At 40.3% G+C, this 19,777-nt stretch overlaps 1 protein-coding gene across 1 annotated transcript in view; it reads left to right on the forward strand.

The window, feature by feature from the left end:
• Positions 1–774: 774 nt before the first annotated feature.
• The window catches only part of Cry1 (cryptochrome circadian regulator 1), a 54,045-nt gene continuing 35,042 nt past the window's right edge, over positions 775–19,777 (forward strand). Inside the window, exon 1 of the mRNA XM_027392492.2 lies at positions 775–1,496. Coding sequence (XP_027248293.1) covers positions 1,339–1,496 — 158 coding nt within the window. The 5' untranslated portion in view covers positions 775–1,338. The remainder of the gene's footprint in view (positions 1,497–19,777) is intronic.

A 19,777-nucleotide genomic window follows, 5' to 3' on the forward strand; every position in this document is an offset into this window, starting at 1 on the left:
CCTCTTCCCAGATTAACTTCAGTTGACAGAAAACTGATCAAGATACCTTCTAAACCAAACCCTGTGTAATAGATTAGAGTGGGTAAACTGACGACATATCGGCAGTATTACGAAACTCCGGGAAGTGCCGAATATCTGGTACCGGACCTGTCCTCCAGAGCCTGTGCACGCACAAGTGCCGGTGCCAAGCAGAAAAAAGGCTGAAGGGGGTTGTTTCCGCCCCTCCCCGAGCGAGGGACTCCGGTTAACGTGGGACTGAAGTAGGCGGTGGCTCTCCTCCTCTAACTCTCACCCCAGCTTTGCCTCAACTCTCGGAGGTTCCCCGAGCCGGCCTCAGACCTCCCTGGGCGCGCTCCCGAACCCTGGGATTACACCGTGAGCGCGCGCCCGCGAGCTCCCTGCAGCCCCGTGCTCATCCGGGTCTCCGCGAGCCTCAGCCAATGGAAGCAGCTCCCGGCCCCCCAGCTGGACTCCGCCTCCTCCCCCTCCCCCGCGGCCTGTGGCCCCGGGCGAGCGTCCCGGGGATGAGGAGCCACCGGAGGCGGCGAGCGCGGACCCCACACGAGAACTGCGGTCCCGAGTGCCGAGCAGCCTCCACTGGTCCGGAAACACCCGGCGCCGCCGCTCACCCCGGGGTCTGGGCCAACGTAGTAAACACACTTCAGAAACGTGAGGTGCCGGTGGTCACGTGGGGCGCGTGCGGCCCAATGAGAAGCCGGGGGCGGGGCGGAGGCCGCTGACGCGGCGGAGTCACCCGGGCAGCCTCGGGACCGGGGACCGGCCGGCCGGCGAGAGTCCAGCGGCCTGGAGCGCCAGCCCGCGCGATCCGAGCTCCCTGCCCGCTCCGGGGCGCACAGGCCGCGTCGCGCGGAGGCCGCGGGAGCTCGTGTCGCTGCGTGGAGGCCGCTTGGGACGCGCCACCGTCTCCTCGCCGGCCGCCTCGCCAGGGCGAGGTTTCCGTGACGAGCCTCCCGGGGCTGCTGCGGCCAGCTCGGGCCGTCGTGGCGGCTCGAGCCCCGCGCGCTTGCTCCCGCCCCGGGGGTCGCAGGCCCCGGAAGGTATGCGTGTCCTCCGGACGCTGGCCGCGGGCGCGGGCTCCTGAAGGACGTCGCCCGTGGACCTCAGCGCCTCGGCAGCCTCCATTCATCTGCCAGCTGCGCGCCCGCCGCCTCCGCGCCCGGCCTCGGCGTCGCCTACTCCCGTCCCCTCTCTGCCGTCCTTTCCCCACTCCTCGCGTGCGGAGGTTCTCCTGGAAGCGCAGGTGTCGGTTATGAGCCCGGCCTCCCTCCCTTGAAACTCTCGGTAGAGGAAGTCGGGGTGACCCGTCGCGCCCCGGGCATGGGGGTGAACGCCGTGCACTGGTTCCGAAAGGGACTCCGGCTCCACGACAACCCCGCCCTGAAGGAGTGCATCCAGGGCGCCGACACCATCCGCTGCGTCTACATCCTCGACCCCTGGTTCGCTGGCTCTTCCAATGTGGGCATCAACAGGTGGCGGTGAGTCCAAAGCACTTGGGGAATTGATCGCGGGGTACACGAATGGGTGTTGATGAGTTAGTGGCAGATCTGAGATTTGGTTTTAGTTCAGGGATCGAATTGTTCACACCGTTTAAGAATTGTAGATGTGGTCTATATTAAATGCTGTAGACTTAATAGTATGGTACTGAGCACCTGGAACACCTTGGTCTTCATCCTAAGTTATGTGTCTGTGTGATGGAAACTCTTTCCCCGATTTGTGAGATATAAAAAGTAGGGGAAGTAAACACTCCCAGGCCTTGATTCCTTTGGCCCTTGAAAGGGTTGTAATCTTTACTGTTGACGTGTGTGTCTAGGTAACTCATAATGTGGAGAAAAACCATTCATTTATTACAGCCGGTTCCAGATCGAGCTTTCTTCCCCCTTGAGGTTAGAGGAGGAAAAGCAAGGGAAAGAATTACCTGATTTCTCTTTGCTTAGCTCTATCTCACTCTCAACTCCTCCTTGTGGTTGACAAGATAAAGCACAGTTTTTCTTTCGAGGCAAAATATAATCCTTCTAGGGAATCCACCCTGGAAGAAACCCTCAGGATGTTTTTTGAGCTGTTGCTGAAAAAGCAGGATAGATGATTGTGCGGCTGAATGAAATGAAAGCATTAGTTCGGTAGATGTATTGGTAGCTATGTGCCAGGCATAGCTTTGAATGTGAGGGATAGAGCAGTGAACAAAGTCTGTCCTCTTCAGCATATGTCTGAGAAAGGAAAATATATATGTAGTCTTTTAGGTGACAAGAAGTAATGCAGAGAAAACACGAGGTAACAGGAATGGGGATGGGGGCACACTTTAAAATACTGTTAGTTACCTGGGGCTATAACTCACTGGAAGAGTACACCTGCTGTGTATGAAGTTCAATCCTCAGAACCATGGGGGAAAAAAAAAAAAAAAAACAAAAAAAAACGTTGTCTGTTGTAGAAATAGTGGAGAACGTCATAGCAGATTTGGAAGAAGTGATGGGATGCAGCTATGTAAGAGAAGAGCGTTCCAGGACCTTTGGAAGGAAAACCCAGCCAGAATGACTGGAGCAGAATGAGTGGGGAAAGTGATAGCTAATGAGGTGGGAGTTGTAATGGGGCCACATGAATAGAGCTTTATAAGCAGTTACTAAGGTCTGTGATTTGACTCAGAGCAAAGTGGAAATGATTATAGGATTATGAGCAGAGAAGTGACATAATCTGACTTAAGTTACAAAAATTTTTCTTTGTGATTCCGGGAACACGCTAAATGGTGGAATGAAGACAGACAAGAATTGAGAAGACCACTTAGGAGACTCGTACTTATCCCAGTGCAAGATGAAAATGGCTTGCACAGAATGTTCTGGCAAGTTGGTTATGGTGTTGAGCACAACAAAAGGAACTATATTACCATAGTCAGAAGATGAAAATGACCCAGATATCCATCAGCTGATTACTCTTTGTAATGTGGTATATCCTTGTAACTGTTACTTGTCCATAAAGGAATGAAATATTGATAAATGCTGTAAGATGTGTGGGTGAACCATGAAAACATGCTAGGTGAAAGAAACTGGTCATGAAATTTCATATATTATATGGCTGTGCTTATATGAAGTATCCACAGTGGGCAAATACACAGGGACAGAGAGCAGTTTAGTTGTGACTTAGTCCTGGGGAAACTGCAAAGTTGGGAGGGTCTAGCTATGGGCACAGCGGGAAGTTATGGCTTCATACCTCTGTAAATAGCCTTTAAGCTGTGAACTTTAAAAAGTCTGCTTATCTCTCTAAGACTCAGCCCAAATGTTGCTTTTTCTGTGTTACCTTCATCATCTGGTCTAGGATGATGCAGTCTTCTGAACTCCTACACTGTGCTTGGTATTGCTTCTTACACATTCTTAGGAATGTATAGTTTCTTTTTTTTTTTTTGTTAATGAATATTTGGTATCATTAGCTGATTTGGGCTGCTGTAACAGGACAGGTTAGATTGGGTAATTTACAAATAAAAGACTAGAGGCTGAGAAGTTCAAGATGAAAGCACCAGTAGATTTGCTATCTAGCAGGGACGAGTATACTTCATAGATGGCATGTTCTACATGTTCTTACATTGTGGAGGAAATGAAAAGGCTCTCACAGGTCTGATGATGGGAATCACCAAACTCATGACAGTAGAGTTCTCCTAACTTGATTGCCCCATAATACCATCACATTGGAGACTAGGTTTCATCATAAGAATTTGTGAGGATGGAAATGCAACATTTAGACCATAGCAGGTGCAATATGTATTCATTTCTCTCTTCCATTTAGCAGATTGTACCTTCCTGAGAGGCTACAATTTCATTAATCAAAAATTGATTCCCTATTCATGGTAGGCTCTGTTCCTAGGGGATTTGCAGCAGTCAATAAAACCAAAGTATCTGCTGTTGAGAAGCTTCCATTCCTGTAGAAGACAGAATGTGTGTGTGCAGGGTAGGGGATGTGATACAGAGAAAAATCAGCAGACTGGGAAAACATAGAACTAAAGGAAATGAGGAAACAAAGCATAGTGACTCCATAGTAGTCACCTAATAAGTACTGGCTTAATTTTCCTTATAGATCTTGGGTTTAAGGATGAGGCACTTAGTCTACTTAACTTAGATATTAATGCATACCTTAAAGTTAGGACTTTAAAAAAACTTGTTAGCCAGGTGTAGCGATACATGCTTAGAAATAATTCCAGCATTTGGGAGGCAAATGCTAGGAGAACCAGAAACTCAAGGTTGTCCTCAGTTATGTAGTGATTGTGAGGTCAGCTGGACTATATGAAAGCCTATCTCAGAAAACAAAATTTTGAATTTTTTCAGTAAATACATTACTTTGCTCATTTAAAAGTTAACTATACAATTGAAGCTATCACATACAAGGCCTCTTAATTTTTAATAACTGAATATACAAAGGCGCCTACATGCTTACCCATTTTTCCTTCTAGTATATGATTTCAGTAGGAAACATGATCACTGTTGACATACTTTTTGATCCTATAGTTTCTGGTTTATTTAACTTTATATTCATATTTTCTTCAAATGTCTATATTTAATCTACAATTTCTGTTTTTATTATATTACTGAAATATATAGCACATTTAAACTCTTAATACAGTTTTTGTCAGTTCTAGTCTCATGTTGCTAGTAGGCATTTGGATTTTTTCTTTTTTGTGTGTCTTAGGTTTGCTTGCTGCTTTTCTCTTTTATTGGTCATTATGAAGCATTATGGTACACATCTGTAATCCCAGGGCTCAGGAAACTAAAGCAGCAAGATTGCTGAAAATTAGAGGACAGCCTGTACTCCATTGCAAGTTGCTTTCTCAAAAAAGAAAGAAACAAACAAGCAAAACAACCTCCTATAAAGATAATAAATAGTAGTAATACTAAAAGGATCACATTTACAAAAAGCACGTGGTCCGGGGTCTACATAGTATCATAGTGAGGTGTGTTGAATGATGTTTCCTAGGGATGTAAAGTACCCTCTGCTGATTTCTCAGGGTTCCATCCAATCCAGCCTGTTGATTCAATGAGTGTAGTGGACTTATTTACAGGAGTAAGGTCAACTTGGATAGCTGTGTCAGCAGGAAGCCCCATCCCAGGAAGAGAATGGCCCTGGTAAGGGTCTCATGACCCTTGTGACCCCCATCCTCTCTCCAGGAGGAATGGTAATAGTCAGATCTTAAGAAGTCTTGTGAGGGCCTCAAAATCTGTTCTGCTCTAAAACAGTGATAGTTGGGCCCAACCCAGACAAAACAGCAGCACTTACAGGGTTCTGTTTAAGTTTTAACAGGTAAGTCAATGCTATACAAATAGTTCCTAAATACAGAAACACTTTTGAAATATACCTTAGACTCATCTCAAGATTGCAAGGATAATTTAGTACTGGAATACATTCATATAAATTGTTGATAATTAGTATACGTTAGTAGAGCAAAGATAAAATCATTTCTAGAGATGTTGAAACGCTTAATAAAATCCAGCATTCATTCTTACTAGTTCTAACCCAGAAACAAAGGGATATTTGGTGATATGGAAAAGCTACTCAAAGTCTCTTGCTTGATGGGTAATGTTAGGATTCGGTCAAGTCTGGAACAAGATCAGAGCTCTGTCAGCAACATATACTGCAGACATTATGGAGTGTAAGGAGCACAGACATGGAGGAGGAAGGAGAGTCACTGCTGTGTTTAGATGAGGTGGCTATGGATATTGAAATATCAAAGGTCACATGGTAACAATTCAGAGGTGTTGCTCGATATATTATGTCTTAATCTAAGATACAGAAAATTGGAGTAATGTGTGGTTCAACAGTATCCATTTCATGAGATCTTTTCCTTGTTCTCCTTTAGATTCAGGGATCATCTCTGAAGAGGGGCTGGAAAGGTTGTCAGAGCCAGAAACAGTGGTTATCTGCAGCAAGGCAGTATTTTCTGGACATGAAATGCCTTTCCCCAGATAATAATGTGTGTATTCTTCTCCAGACTGCTATTTAATAGTGTGGGGTGAAGGAGGTGTGTGACAGTGGGACTTCATCAGTTGTAAGTGTTCTTTAGGGGCTCAGCAGAGCACAGCTTGAGTCTTTGCAGCAAGAAGACTTCCAAGGTCATCCAAAGCCCTGTCACCTGCTTCTGCCATCTTCCTCTTTTCTCTATTTGTCCAACACCTCTGCAATTCCCGCCATTCATCTCTGCTGCCTTGCCATTAGTCTTGTCATTTTTCATCATCACAGAAGGTCTTGGGGAAGTTAATTTCTTGAAAACTTAAACTCAAAAGTAGGAGAATATTTAAACAAAATACAGGTGAATGTCCTTGAAAACAATAAAAGATTGGTAAATTCAACTATGTAATATATAAACATAGTTCATGCCAATATCAACATGGTAAAGAAAACATATTGGACATGCTAAGTGATAAAAAGTATGTATGATTAAAGTTTAATTTCCTTAACACGCAGAGGCCTCTGTACATCAGTGAATTATGAATCATGCTGTCTTATACCTTTTGTAAATCTAGAATATATAGGCCAGGTTAGCAGCTGCTTGGATTTAAACGTGTTCCCCAGTGTCCATGTTTTGGACATTTAATCTGTATCACAGTGTTGAGAAATAGATGGCCCTTTAAGAGGTGATTACATCGGGCTGTGAAATGAAAATGGATTTCTTTACTTGTGTATACATGTGCAAATGTCTTTGCTTCCATTTTCTCCAGTAGGAATATAAAGTGAGAAGGCACTTGCCAGCTGTTGGTCCCTGGATCTTAGACTTTGTAGACAGTGAGCAAAATGTCTATAAATTACGATTTCCCAGTCTTAGGTGATCCTGCTATAATTGCACAAAATATCCCAAAACAATAGCTTTTTCTTAAAGGGCTTACAGAGTGAGTGTTTTAGGCTTTGTAAACCATAAGTAGGGTCTCTTTTATATTTCCTTTGAAAATATAAGAATGGCTTGTAGCTTACAAGTCAAGCAGTGGGTTGTATGCATTCATCTTATAGACCGTGGCTTACAAATCCTTCTGTAACTTACTTCTTTTATTGAGTACTTTTGGCTTTGAATAGTGTAAATAGTGTTTGTTTTTATTTATCTGATTTATCTTTGTTTTTTCTTTTCCCTTGAATGTTGGCTCCTGTTCCTAATACTTTTCTTTGCAGGCGGTGGAGGTGGGCATTATTAGGGATTGAAAGCAGAGCTGCACACAAGCTATACATGTGCTATATGGCTGAGCCATATCCCCAACCCTCATTTTAATTTTTTGAGATAGGATCTCACTAACTTTGAATCCTCCTGCCTCAGCCTTCCAAGGAGCTGCAATTTCGTTCCTTTGCTACCAGGTGCAGCTTGTATGACTCTTCTATAGCACAGATGAATAACCTGCTTTGAGTTTTTAATCTTTGATACAAAAATATTATCTATTCACATTTATTGCTATCATTGATTTCAGAATTTTATTCTTGCCACACACACCCCTTTCCATTGTTTCTGGGCAGTGGTGGCACACTCCTTTAATCCCAGCACTTGGGAGGCAGGCGGATCTCTGTGAGTTCGAGACCAGCCTGTTTTACAGAGTGAGTTATAGGACAGCCAGGACTGTTACACAGAGAAACTGTGTCTCAGAGAGAGATGGGGGAGGGAGGAAGAGAGAGGGAGAGAGGTTGTGGAAATGGCTCAGATGTTCAGAAGGATCTGCATTTGAATCTCCATCCTCCATGCCACTCATGCATGAAAACAGGCAGGTACCTAGAGATTAGCTCCAGATTCAGTGAGAAAGCCTGTAAAGTGCTAGATATGGTTGCACAGGCCTTTGATCTCAGATCTCAGAGGGATTCAGGGGGAGCTCTGTGAGTTCATTGAGGACAGCCAGGGACACATAAAAGAGAGACCCAATCTCTATTAAATAAATGAGGAGATCTAGAAGACACCTGAGCATATGCATGCACACATACAAGCATGAACACACCTGTATAACAAACATACACACAAGGGAGAAAAAATTGTTTTGATACAGGAATTGCTAAACTTGGGATAAACAGATACAAGTATCAGAATTATTGTTTTATTAAACTGTAAAATTGGTGTTGAATTGGACAATAACATCATCACCTTCTCAGTTGCTTTGCAGGGCAGGCTTAGTAGTAGAGCCGTTGCCTTGGGTTTAATGCTCTGGAACACCATAAAACACACACACAATAAATGGATACACACCAGATGTACTGCTGAAAAAAATAGCCAGGCATGATGGTGCACACCTTTAATCCCCATATTCAGGAGGCAGATGCAGGTGATCTCTGAGTTCAAGGCCAGCCTGGTCTACAGAGTGAGTTCAGGATAGCCAGAGCTACATAGAGAAACCTTGTTTTCAAAAACCAAAATCGTAAATAAATGAATGGTACACTTGTCCCCTTATCTACAAGGATAATTTCCAAGATGTTTCAGGTGCCCCAAAACACCACTGAATAATAACTATATATAGCTATTAAACACAATATATATTAAGAGACTAATAGTGATAATTAATAAAATCAAGTAATTTTAGCAATACAGTCCAATAAAAGTAATCTAAAACCCATGAATTGCTTATTTCTTGGATTTCTATTTAGTGTTTTGAGGCCTCACTTGACTATAGGTAATTGAGATGATAGTGAATGAAACCATTAATAAGGAAGAAGCTACTATAATCACTATTGCTTTTAAAGATTGGGTTCTACATGCAAGTGAGTGAAACCATTTAGAGAGACAGAGTGGGCCAGCAAGAGAGGAGAGGATGAAAGAAAGATGGATTGATTGATTGGTCTCTATAAATAAATAGTAAGAATGAGCCTGGACTATCTCTGAATGAAGACAGATTTATTTAGCCAGGGAGTCACAGACTGTGTCAGCTAACCCCTCTCTGATGTTACTTCATAGAATAGAGACTCCATGTAGACCCTACATCTGAGAGGCTCAGACAGGAATGTTGAGATTTGAAGGCTATCCTGGGCTACAAACCTAATCTCAAAAAAGAAAAGAAATCATGGAAGTGCATGTATTCTTGGTTTCCTCTTATAATTATAAGATGATGGGAAGCTTTAAATATTTTGTAAATGTGTAAATCTGTCATTAAAAAAAAAAAAAAGAGCTTTCACTTCAAAGAGAAAAAAAGAGTTTATTCTGCAGCCAAGTATGAGTGAACTGGCCTGGGAGCACAGGTTCGAGTTGCCCCAAATACCATGTTTCATTGTGGAAGTAATTACATGAGATTTTATTAGTTACAGACCAAATAGTCATAAATCAAGGGATTTAACAAGCATTCCTGAGAGCACATGAGACTTTACAGCAGAGCAAGGAGACGGTTAGAGGCTTCAGAAGGTCCTTGGCTTTTGGATTGGTAGAAGCTGGTGGTCTGTTAACACATTTTAAAAGTTTTGGTAGTTACCATCAGACACAGGGCAGGCAATGCGTGACTTTCAGATGGACTAAAAATAGCCCAAGGTAATTTGTTTGTGGCATACAACATGTTTATTCTCCATTATCTTTACCATCATGAAACAGAAAAGTGGTGTACTAGAATTCTTTCCTCACTTGTACCTTCCAGGGAAGGCATCTTAGCACAAACCCCAAAGTATACATCTTTTGCATTGCTCATTTTGTTCATACTGTTTTACTTGAGGCAACTAGGTAGACCTTTCCTTAAAGGTTCAAGAACTCAATCTCAGTGGGTGCGGTGCTACATGCCTGTAATCCCAGCACTTGGGCTGAGGCAGGAAGTTTCAGGCAGTTTTCAGGCTATCCTGGGCAAAACAGTAAGACCTAGTCTCAAAAAACAAAGCAAAAAGCAGTCTCCTAATAAATAATGTAAGTAGGATGAGGATTGTTTTTAGCAAGAAATGGGGTGGGGGTGTAGCCTTTAAAAAGGCACACAACATCCACCACAGAATATATCGATGTCTGGAAACAACCAGAGAGTGTCCATTACAGATGAATGTGGTTTTAAAAATGTACAGGGCTGGAGTAGCTGTTAGTGACAGAATGCCTACCAGGTATGAGGCTCTGGGTTTAACAACTAACACTACAAAAATAATAATAACACAAAATTTTTTAAAATTATCATCTATGAGGCTGGAGAGATGGCTCAGTGGTTAAGAATACTTGTAGCTCAGAAATCCAGGTTTGGTTCCCAGCAGCCACATGGCAGATCACAACCATGTGTAATTCCAGTTCTAGGGGATCTGATGCCCCCTGTTGTCTTCCAGTGGCACTGCTCACAGTGCTACACATGAAAGTTAAGTTAAACCCCAAACCTTTTATGAAGTGCTAATCTCTTTCGTTACATGGTAAGGGTTAATTAGAAATTACTCCTTGCTCCCCCCACTCCTTACTTTTGTTTTCAATCTTTCTTTAATTCCTTCTGCAAAAGAGAAACCTCTCCTGAGTTTTCATTTAAATAGCTGCAGGAAGTCAAAGTCCAGTGTCATATCCATGTCTGGTCTGCCTATGTCTTCATGTCAACAAGCATCCAACTCCACTCAGCACTGAGCAGCCAGGATAGAATGACCTTGCCCCAGATCCCCTGGAATGGAGAGATTAACAGTGAGGATATAGCAGTATAGAGAGGAACCCTATGTACTGTTGATGTCAAAGATTAGAATATAGCTACACACATATTATATACACATATATAACATACATACATACATACATACATACATACATACATCAAGCATACTTACAGTGAATATAAATGTATAGACTAATTCCCAGAACAGTTATTAAGTTGGTAATTTGGGGAGTAAGATGTTGAATTGGGAGCTGCATTGTTGTGTGCTCCCCACAACTGAAGGAACTGGGCTGCCAAGTGCATTGTTACATGATGTGTAGCTGTGCATGACCTGAGACCAAATGGAGGTCTCTTACATTTTCCTGGTCCTAAATATTTTATATAATTTGATAGATTTTGATAAACTGCTATGTCTAGGTAACAACAATACCAATTATAATAGAACAATATATCTATCACTCATAGCCCTCTTCCAGTATTTTTTTTTTTCTTTTTCTTTTTCAAGACAGGGTTTCTCTGTGGCTTTGGAGGCTGTCCTGGCACTCTCTGTAGACCAGGCTGGCCTCCAGCTCACAGAGATCCGCCTGCATCTGCCTTCCGAGTACTGGGATTAAAGATGTGCACCACCAATGCCCGCCTTCTTCCAGTCTTTTGAAGGAGTTTTTTTTTTTTTAAAGTACACCTTCAGTTTGTGATCTCTATCTGTCAAATAGTTAGTTAGGGTGAGGCTTGGTATTTATTTCATAAACTGCTTTCCCCCTGCCCCAGTATAACTGTGCCAAACCCTGATTAAAAACCGTGACCTTAGGGACTGGAGAACCAGGCCAGTGGGTAAAAGGGCTTGTCAAGCCTGAAGACCTGAGTTCAGATCTGCCGTGCCCACATTAACAGCCAGGCACACGTTGTGTCTATATACCTCATGACTGGGGATTGAAAAGATGAGGCAAGACAGACTAATCTGGAACGCACTGGCTGACCAGCTAGCAATTCCTTTAGTTAGCTCTAGGTTCAGAGAGATCTTGTCTCAGAAACTAAGGTGGGGGGCAATAGAACAAGACATTCAGTATTGATCTCTGACTTCTACATATATATATATATTATATATATATATATATATAAGCATTATTAGCAATTTTGCATTTCAAATTCCTTTTTCAGAATTCTTAACACATAAAAGTTCTTTTTAATTTTACTTGACTGTGAGCTGACTCTCATCTTCAAGCTTTGGGCCTATGAGAAAATTCATAGGGATAGAAGGAGGTATCCCTAGCATAGATGTGGACTTTGGGAGCCCGTTCCACATAGAGGAATACTCCCTGAGCCAAGACACACAGGGGTGGTCCTAGACCCTATCCCAAAAGATATGACAGACTCTGAAGACTCCCTATAGAAGGCCTCACCTTCCCTGGGGAGCAGAAAGGGTATGTGATAAGTAGGGCTTTAGTTGGGGTGTGGGAGGGGAGGAGGGGAGGGAGAGGGAACTGGGATTGACATGTAAAACAATCTTGTTTCTAATTTAAATTAAAAAAATGGAAAACAGAGAAAGGTATTCTTTTACTTCTCCACTCTCAAACACAGTGTTCTCCTTATTCTCATTCATAATCGGAGAGTCAGACTTCATCTTTTTTAATTAATTTGTCAGTTATCAATCTTAGTATGTTGTAAATTGCTATTATAAAATACTTGGCAATACACCTTATAAATGATGTATTTGCATCACAGTTCCTCTAAATTGCATGGTGCTGTTCTCACAGGTAACATGTTTTCCCTGCCTAGTGTCATAACTTGGGTGAAAAGCAGAAAGGGAAATTACTGCATGCAGAAGAGACCAAGTATGTCAGGTGGCCTTGCTTTATGGTAGCCTGCTGTCATGAAAACCAACTTGATCTTACAAGAGCTAAATTACTCCCTTCAAAAGGTGCAATATCCATGACTTAGTCTACTTCTAACAGGTCTTCCCCATAAAGATCTACCACCACTTAATACCAGTAGATTAGATAACAGACCTCCAGATAGAAACTTTCCAAGGATTCACTCAGAACATACATAGATCTGTCATGTTTTCCTGTATACACAGGCCTACAGGCACTGCAGGAAATCTTTCTACTTGGCATGTCTTGAGCTTTTTTATTCCATTTTTATGATTGTCTCATCAGTTCATGTTGTTTAGTCTTGTCTACAGAAGAACTATTAAATAATGGGCAGTACTTCATAGTGTGTGGGGTGCTTTTGTAATTCCTATATTGTTCTTGGAACGTATGAATCCACTGGTTTTCTTTATTTCTTTTTTTATCTTTTCTTGCTACCTTATAATTCTCTGTAATCTTTACTTGTGCCTGAAACATAGGATTTAGAATTTCCTTCAGTGCCATCTTTTGAAGAAAAATTTTTTTTTATCAAAATGTGTCTTTTTTTGTTTTAATTTTTGAAGGCTGTTTTGATCAATACTAGAACTTTATGTTGCTGGGCTTGTTTTCAGCTTATTAAAAGCACTGTGTCCTCTCTTGAATTCCATTGTTGCTAAAAAGAATGATAGCTCCTTCAAAGGTAAACTGTTGTCTACACCCAACCTATAGACACATCGAAAATTTTCATATAGTCTCTGAAAAATATGGATGCATACAGAGGTATGGAAGGTGTTTGTCCAGAGAGAGTTTAAACTTCTTAGAGGCAGTGGAGTTATGACTCCACTCCAGAACATTTTGTATTTTCTTGCAGCACACTAAACATTAAAATTTGGGCTGCAAATCCGTTCTAGAATTGGTCAGTGCTTTCTAGTTTACCCCTCCCCCTAGATTCAAGGAGCAAGGAAAGTGTGGAGGAGGGCTTTTTTCTGCCTTTCCCTTCCCTACTGTGTATGTGTGGCTTTTAGAACTGTTGGCTTAGTGTTTCAAAAGTCTTCATTTAGACTTTATTCTACGCTGGTATTCAGTCTTGACTTTGTCCCCCTTGCATTGAGAAGCCCTCAGAACCATCAGTTGAAGTGCTCTGGACAGACACTGACCCTGACCCAGGCATGCTCTGCTCACCCTTTGTTTGGTGACTCCTTATTGTCTTGTTAGTTCTTAGTTGCTTTTTAGGAAGGGGTTTTATCTATTGTAATTTCTGTTTCAGTGACAAAATTGTCCTACATAACCTGTTCATTAGTTAAAATTGAATACATTTGGCTTTTTATGTGTTTGACTTAGAGTATATGTAATCTATATTCATTTTGCCCTTTTCATTTTATCATAAAATTTTTTATTATTTTACTTTTTGAGATCATAACATAATTACATCATTCCCCCCTTCCCTTTCCTTCAAACCTTCCCATTACCTTTTTTGTTGTTGTTGTTGTTCTCTTCCATATTTATAGCCTCCTTTTTCCTTCTTTTATTGGGAAAATTTTGTCTTCATATATTTTGATCATGTTTTCCTTTTCCCCAGTTTCTCCCAGATCTTCCTCCAGAACCTCTTTATTTCATTAATTGTTGTTAAATACCCCCCTCTGTGTGTGTGTGTGTGTGTGTGTGTGTGTGTGTGTGTGTGTGTGCACATGTGTACACGCATGTATATGTATACCCATTACTAAATTTGCAAATCCTATCTACTCAGTCTGTGTGATGTTATTTGGATGTACATTTTTAGGAATGACCATTGGTCTTGGGTAACCAATGGGTGTGCTTTTCCTTGGGTAAGACTATTTCTCCTGAGCTCAGCCTTCTTTGTTTGCCTGGAGTTGTTAGTGTAGACCTCATGGGCTTTCTTAGCATGTCTGTTGTTGTTGTCCTTGTTCAGCTCATGCTCAGGCAGTCATGCTGGTAACATGGAACTTACCATGTAGCTCTAGCTGTCCTAGAACTTGCTATGTAGGCCAGGCTGGCCTTGACTTTATAGAGATCCACTTGCCTCTGCCTCCTGAGTGTAAGGCTGGCGTTAAAGACACAAACCACCAGCCTGGTCCTTTGCATTTTTAGTAGTTTTATTTATGTCTTTTCTCTTTTTGTCTTAATTAGAGGTTAGCAAAAGCTCTTTTGAGAACTAAACTTACCCCCCCCCCCTTTCTATTGAGTTTTTTGGTAGTTGTTGTTTCTTCCTTATTTATTTCCTGGCATTAGGGATTGAATCCATGTTCTTGCACCTGCTAGGCAAGTATTCTACCACTAAGCTATATCAACCATCCCCGTGCATTTTTTCTATTCTCACTAATCTTTTCTGGTTTATTTCTTTTTCATACTGTGGTTTACTGAAATGCAGTTAGGATTGAAGTACCTATTATGCTTAATAAGGTAAGTTTTTAGCCTTTTCATTTTCTAGGGTCAGCATTAGGTATTAAGTGTTTCTCTGCTTGACTTTACAGTTGTAACTCTTTATGTGGGAGCTTCATTGTTAATAATCCCCAAATAACTTTGTAAAGTTATTATACTTGTTTCCTTTGAGTAGTGATTTAGAAACATTATATTCTTAGAATATTTATAACATTACAGATTAGCTAATTTTTAATACTATTTTCCAGCTTAAATACAAGAAGTTATAAAATATGTATTATTTCAGTTCTTTGACAAATGTTTTGACTTTTAATGATCTAACATATACTCAGATAAAATGGCCCATATATCTTTATCCCATATATATGTATGTATATATATATATATATATGTATATATGGACATATACTTATATACTCCAGATATACACACTATGGTTATTAAGGAGGATATGCCTTGATTTTTTTCTCCATTAATCCAGAGTTGTTTATATATTATCCAGATCTTCTTTTTATTTTTGGTGTGCTTATGTTAATGTACTGTTTTTACTTTCTCATTGTTGTGAATGAATCCTGACAGAAATAGCTTAAGTGGGGGGAGGTGGTTATAGAGGTGTCAGTCCATTGTGGCAAGGGGCATGGCAGAGCAGTTAATGTGGTGGAAAGCCAGGAAGAGAGATGGGTGTGTCACTACTTCCTTTCCCTTCCAGTCTACCTGGGTTGCCAGCCAGTGGAATAGAATCCCCTATATCCAGGCTGGGTCTTCCTCATCATTGCTAGAAGTGCCCTCACAGCCACACCAGATGTGTCTGACAGAATCCCAGGTGATTCTAAATCCAGTCAAAATTGGCAATGAAAATTAGCCACCTCAGTCAGTTATTATCAGACTGAAAAGCCCTAGAGTCACAGATCTATGTGTGTGTGAAATTCTGTTGGTATCTTATGCATTTGACATTCCAATATTAGAATATTTCTACCTGGAAAATTGAAGCCTTTTGCTTTTATTATTGTGAATTATAGTTGAATATATAAAGTTATATTTCCTGGTGTCTATTATTTTGAATTTTATTTATTGTGTATCGCTTTAAATTCTGTTACATTTATAATTAATACCACTAGAGCATGTTCTTTGATACTTTTATAACAAACTTTCTAGGGCCTGTGTCTTCTTGTGAATAGCATGGTATTACTACTTTTCTGTTTGTTGTTGGAATAGTTTTCATTTTGATTAAAGCCTCTGTTTATCCTGTTTATGCTTTTTATTACTAAGCTATTTGGATTTATGTAAATCATATTTTTAAATTATTTATTATATGTTTTATGTGTATGGGTATTTTGCCTACATATATGTCTATTCACCAGGGGTGTGCAGTGCCCATGGAGGTCAGAAGAGGGTGTTAGAACACCTGGAAGTTGATTTACAGACAGTTCTGCACTGCCATGTAGGTGCTAGGAATTGAACCCTGGTCCTCTCAACAGCAGCAAGTGCTCTTAAATGCTGAGCCATCCCTGCAGCTGTATGTCAATCATCCTTATTTCATGTTTTGTTTTTGTCATTCCTGTTCTGTTGCTTTATCTGTTATTTTAATTTCATTGACTAAAATTTTATTAGCATCTTTCTACTACTTTGGAAAATATACCTTATTTTAACTATTCACTGTTTATTATCAGATGCATATAGATCCATGTCTATAGTTAATAATTTTCCCTTTATTGGGTAATAAAATACATTTAAATTGTACACTAATTTACTTCCTTCTGATATGTCTATATTTCTAATCGTTTTGACCTCATCATTTAAAGGCCAGTGATGACTTCTGTACACATTTACCATACTCTTTGTTCTTTATTCCTCCTCGTGTCAGACCTCCTCACAGGGAAACTTTGGATCACTTTTTTTTCCCTTTTATGTGGATTGACTTTAGAGTTCACTCTAGTGGAGGATCTAGAGGCAAGTTCCTTCATCATTTGTCTGAAGATACTGCAGCCCATCATATCACAACATACTGAGAATCAACTAAAGAAAAGTTTTCCTTTAGCTAATTGTTTCATATATTTCAGGTTATAGTTGCTGTGGCTCCATGGGTCAGACCTAGGTCATTGTAGAATGCCATGGAAGGGAATATGTGGTTGATTAACTCACAACATCTAGGAAGCCACAAGAGGAAGAGGAGGAGGAGAGTTCAGGTCACAAGTGTCCCCCTTAGTAGTCCTTTTCCTTATGATCAGGCCCTATCTCTGAAACAATCTCCTGGGTCCCAATAGTTCCACAAATTGGTTATCAAGCATTTAGCATAAGAGCTTTGGGTGTTTATAAATTTCCCATCCATGCCAGATCCCATCATTTTTTATTTTTATACTGTGGTATAGAATTATAAGATAACATTTTTTTCCATACATACTAGAAGTATGTGATCACCTATTGCTCCCAATATTAATTCTGTGAGGGCAACATACCATCTTTGGTTTTAAATATTCCCTTCTCTGATGCCATAGAATATTTTAAATGACAGTTTGTGTATTACTCTATTAATTGCTCATGGATGTGATGTGTCCAGCTTTCCCAGCCTGTGTATTAGTCTTTTGTCAGTTTAGAAAATGTTTCAGCTATTTCCTTTTTTAATACATTACTGATTTGTTCTCTTTTCTCCTTTTAAAGATCCATTTGTATATGTTAGCTGTCTTTACGTAATTTTCATGTATTCTTTAAATTTTGTGTCTCATTGGCTCTATTTTGTTTTGTAAAATGTTTTATGCCGGCCTCTTTCAATTAAAAACTTAAGTGGTATCATAATAGCACATAATCACTACACATTCATACAGTCTGTAATGACCAATCACTTTCAACAACTATTATTTCTTTATGTTGAGAATCTTTAAATTCTTCCCTTTTAGCTCTTTATGACCTATATAATAATTACTATAAGCTATAGTCACCTAACTACACACCAGAGCTATTCCTTCTAGGTCGCTGATTTTGGATACCTGTTGTTGTCCAGTCCTCCTCTACCTCCTCTTTCTTTCTCCTTCCTAGCTTCTGTAGCCATCATTCTATTCTATACTTCTATGAAGCCAACTTTTCAGCTCCTACCTATCACCTCAGTATAACTGGATTAGTTCACTTGATGCACTGTCCATGTTGCCTCGGTCCATGAAAGTTTCTTTCTTCTTTGTTCTTGCCAGAATTCATTATTTTTATCTTCTTGATAATAACAACTCTAGTTATGGAAAGATGATATCTCATTGTAGCTTTTATTTGTATCTCCCTAATGAAGAACCTTTTATTCTAAGATCTTGGCCATTTGTCAAATCTTCAACAAACCAACTTAAGCTGGCTATGGATTTTTTTTTAAGTAGAAATTTCAAGTCAGACTGTTAGACTACAGAAAGCATTAGATTTAGATCTAGGACAGCATGCTTTTAAGCGCATGTCAGGCAGATGCTATTTAGTTATATGTAAGTCCTCTAAAGCCTAGAAGTGTATATTGCACTTGCTTCAGCCTGACTTTTGAAGTTACAATGCAGGAGTGTTTAAAAATAGACAGGGATATGATTTCTAGATTATAAATAGCTGTGTTTTTTTGAGATCACAGAGGAATAAGGAAATTTTAGTTTTTGATCTGTCCTCTGTATTAAACAAGAACCTCTGTAAAATTAAAAATTTAATTCCTTGAATGTTTGATAAAAATTTGTCCATAATGCTGTGGTTTCTTTGTAACTTTTTAACTATTGATTTTTTTTTAGTCGTCCCCCCCCACCCCGCCTTTTAAGATTTTCTCATGCAGACTAGGCTAACCTTGAACTCCTCCTGGTCCTTCTGTCTCTACCTTCTGAGTAATGGGGTTATAGGCATACACTACCATGCCAGCTCTCTTTGTTTGTTATTTTGTTTGGCTATATAATCCTGGCTGGCCCCCTACTTACCGTAGCCCACACTGGTCCAGTTTCTCAACAGTTCTCTTGCCTCAGTGTGTGTCTTAATACCTGTTAGGATCATTTTACATGTTCTTTTTGCATTTGAGTTCATTTTGGTAAACTTTACATTTCTTCAAGTCATGCTTATAGTATCTTAAGTTTTTCATTTTTGTCTATTTGTAGCGTGTGTGTGTGTGTGTGTGTGTGTGTGTGTGTGTGTGTGTGTGTGTGTGTCTGTGTGTCTGTGTGTCTGTGTGTCTGTGTCTGTGTCTGTGTCTGTGATGTATGTACATATGCATATGGAGGCCTCGGGTCAATTTGAGCACCCTTTATTTAACACCTTATTTTTTGAGGTAGGGTCTCTCACTGAGCCTGAAGATCATCAGTTGAGTTAGATGGGGTGATGCTTTTGTCTGCACCTCCACAAGACTGGTATTGAGGGCACATAGCACTGTGTCAAAGTTTGCCATGGATGCTGGGAATCAGACTCAGGACCCATCTCTTCCAGGACCTTGAGTTTTTTAATTTGCATAAAATTTCTTCATACTATCTTCTAATTTAAGGCCATCAGTATCTGAGATTATACCTTTTTTCCTTAATATTGTTTATTTTGCCCTCTCTCATTTTCTTAATTACTCTTACCAGAAGTTTATATTATTTTGTTTTTCTTTATTTTGGATTTTTTTGAGACAGGGTCTCACCTGTGGCCCAGGCTGGCCTCAAACTCCTAGTAACTGTCCTGCCTCAGTTGCCCAAGTACTAGGATTATAGGCACGAGGTACCATATTTTTATATTACTTTTGTATTACTGTTTATATTACTTTCTTCATATGATAGCTGTGGCCTTTTTTCTATTATGAATTTGTGTTCTATTTTCACATCTTTATAATTTCATTTTTTCTACTTTTTTAGGGGTTCCTGCTGTTTTTCTAACTTAATTTAAAGTCCTCTTTCCTATGAAGTATTTAAGCTGATATATTTATTGCCTTCCTTCCTACTGTGGTGTAGACATTGGGCTGTGTGTTGCCCAAAGTTCCCTGACTGAAGACTTGGTCCACACGTGGGTGCTGTTGTGAGGTGG

This window comes from Cricetulus griseus (assembly GCF_003668045.3).
Source record: "Cricetulus griseus strain 17A/GY chromosome 1 unlocalized genomic scaffold, alternate assembly CriGri-PICRH-1.0 chr1_0, whole genome shotgun sequence".
Classification (NCBI taxonomy): domain Eukaryota; kingdom Metazoa; phylum Chordata; class Mammalia; order Rodentia; family Cricetidae; genus Cricetulus; species Cricetulus griseus.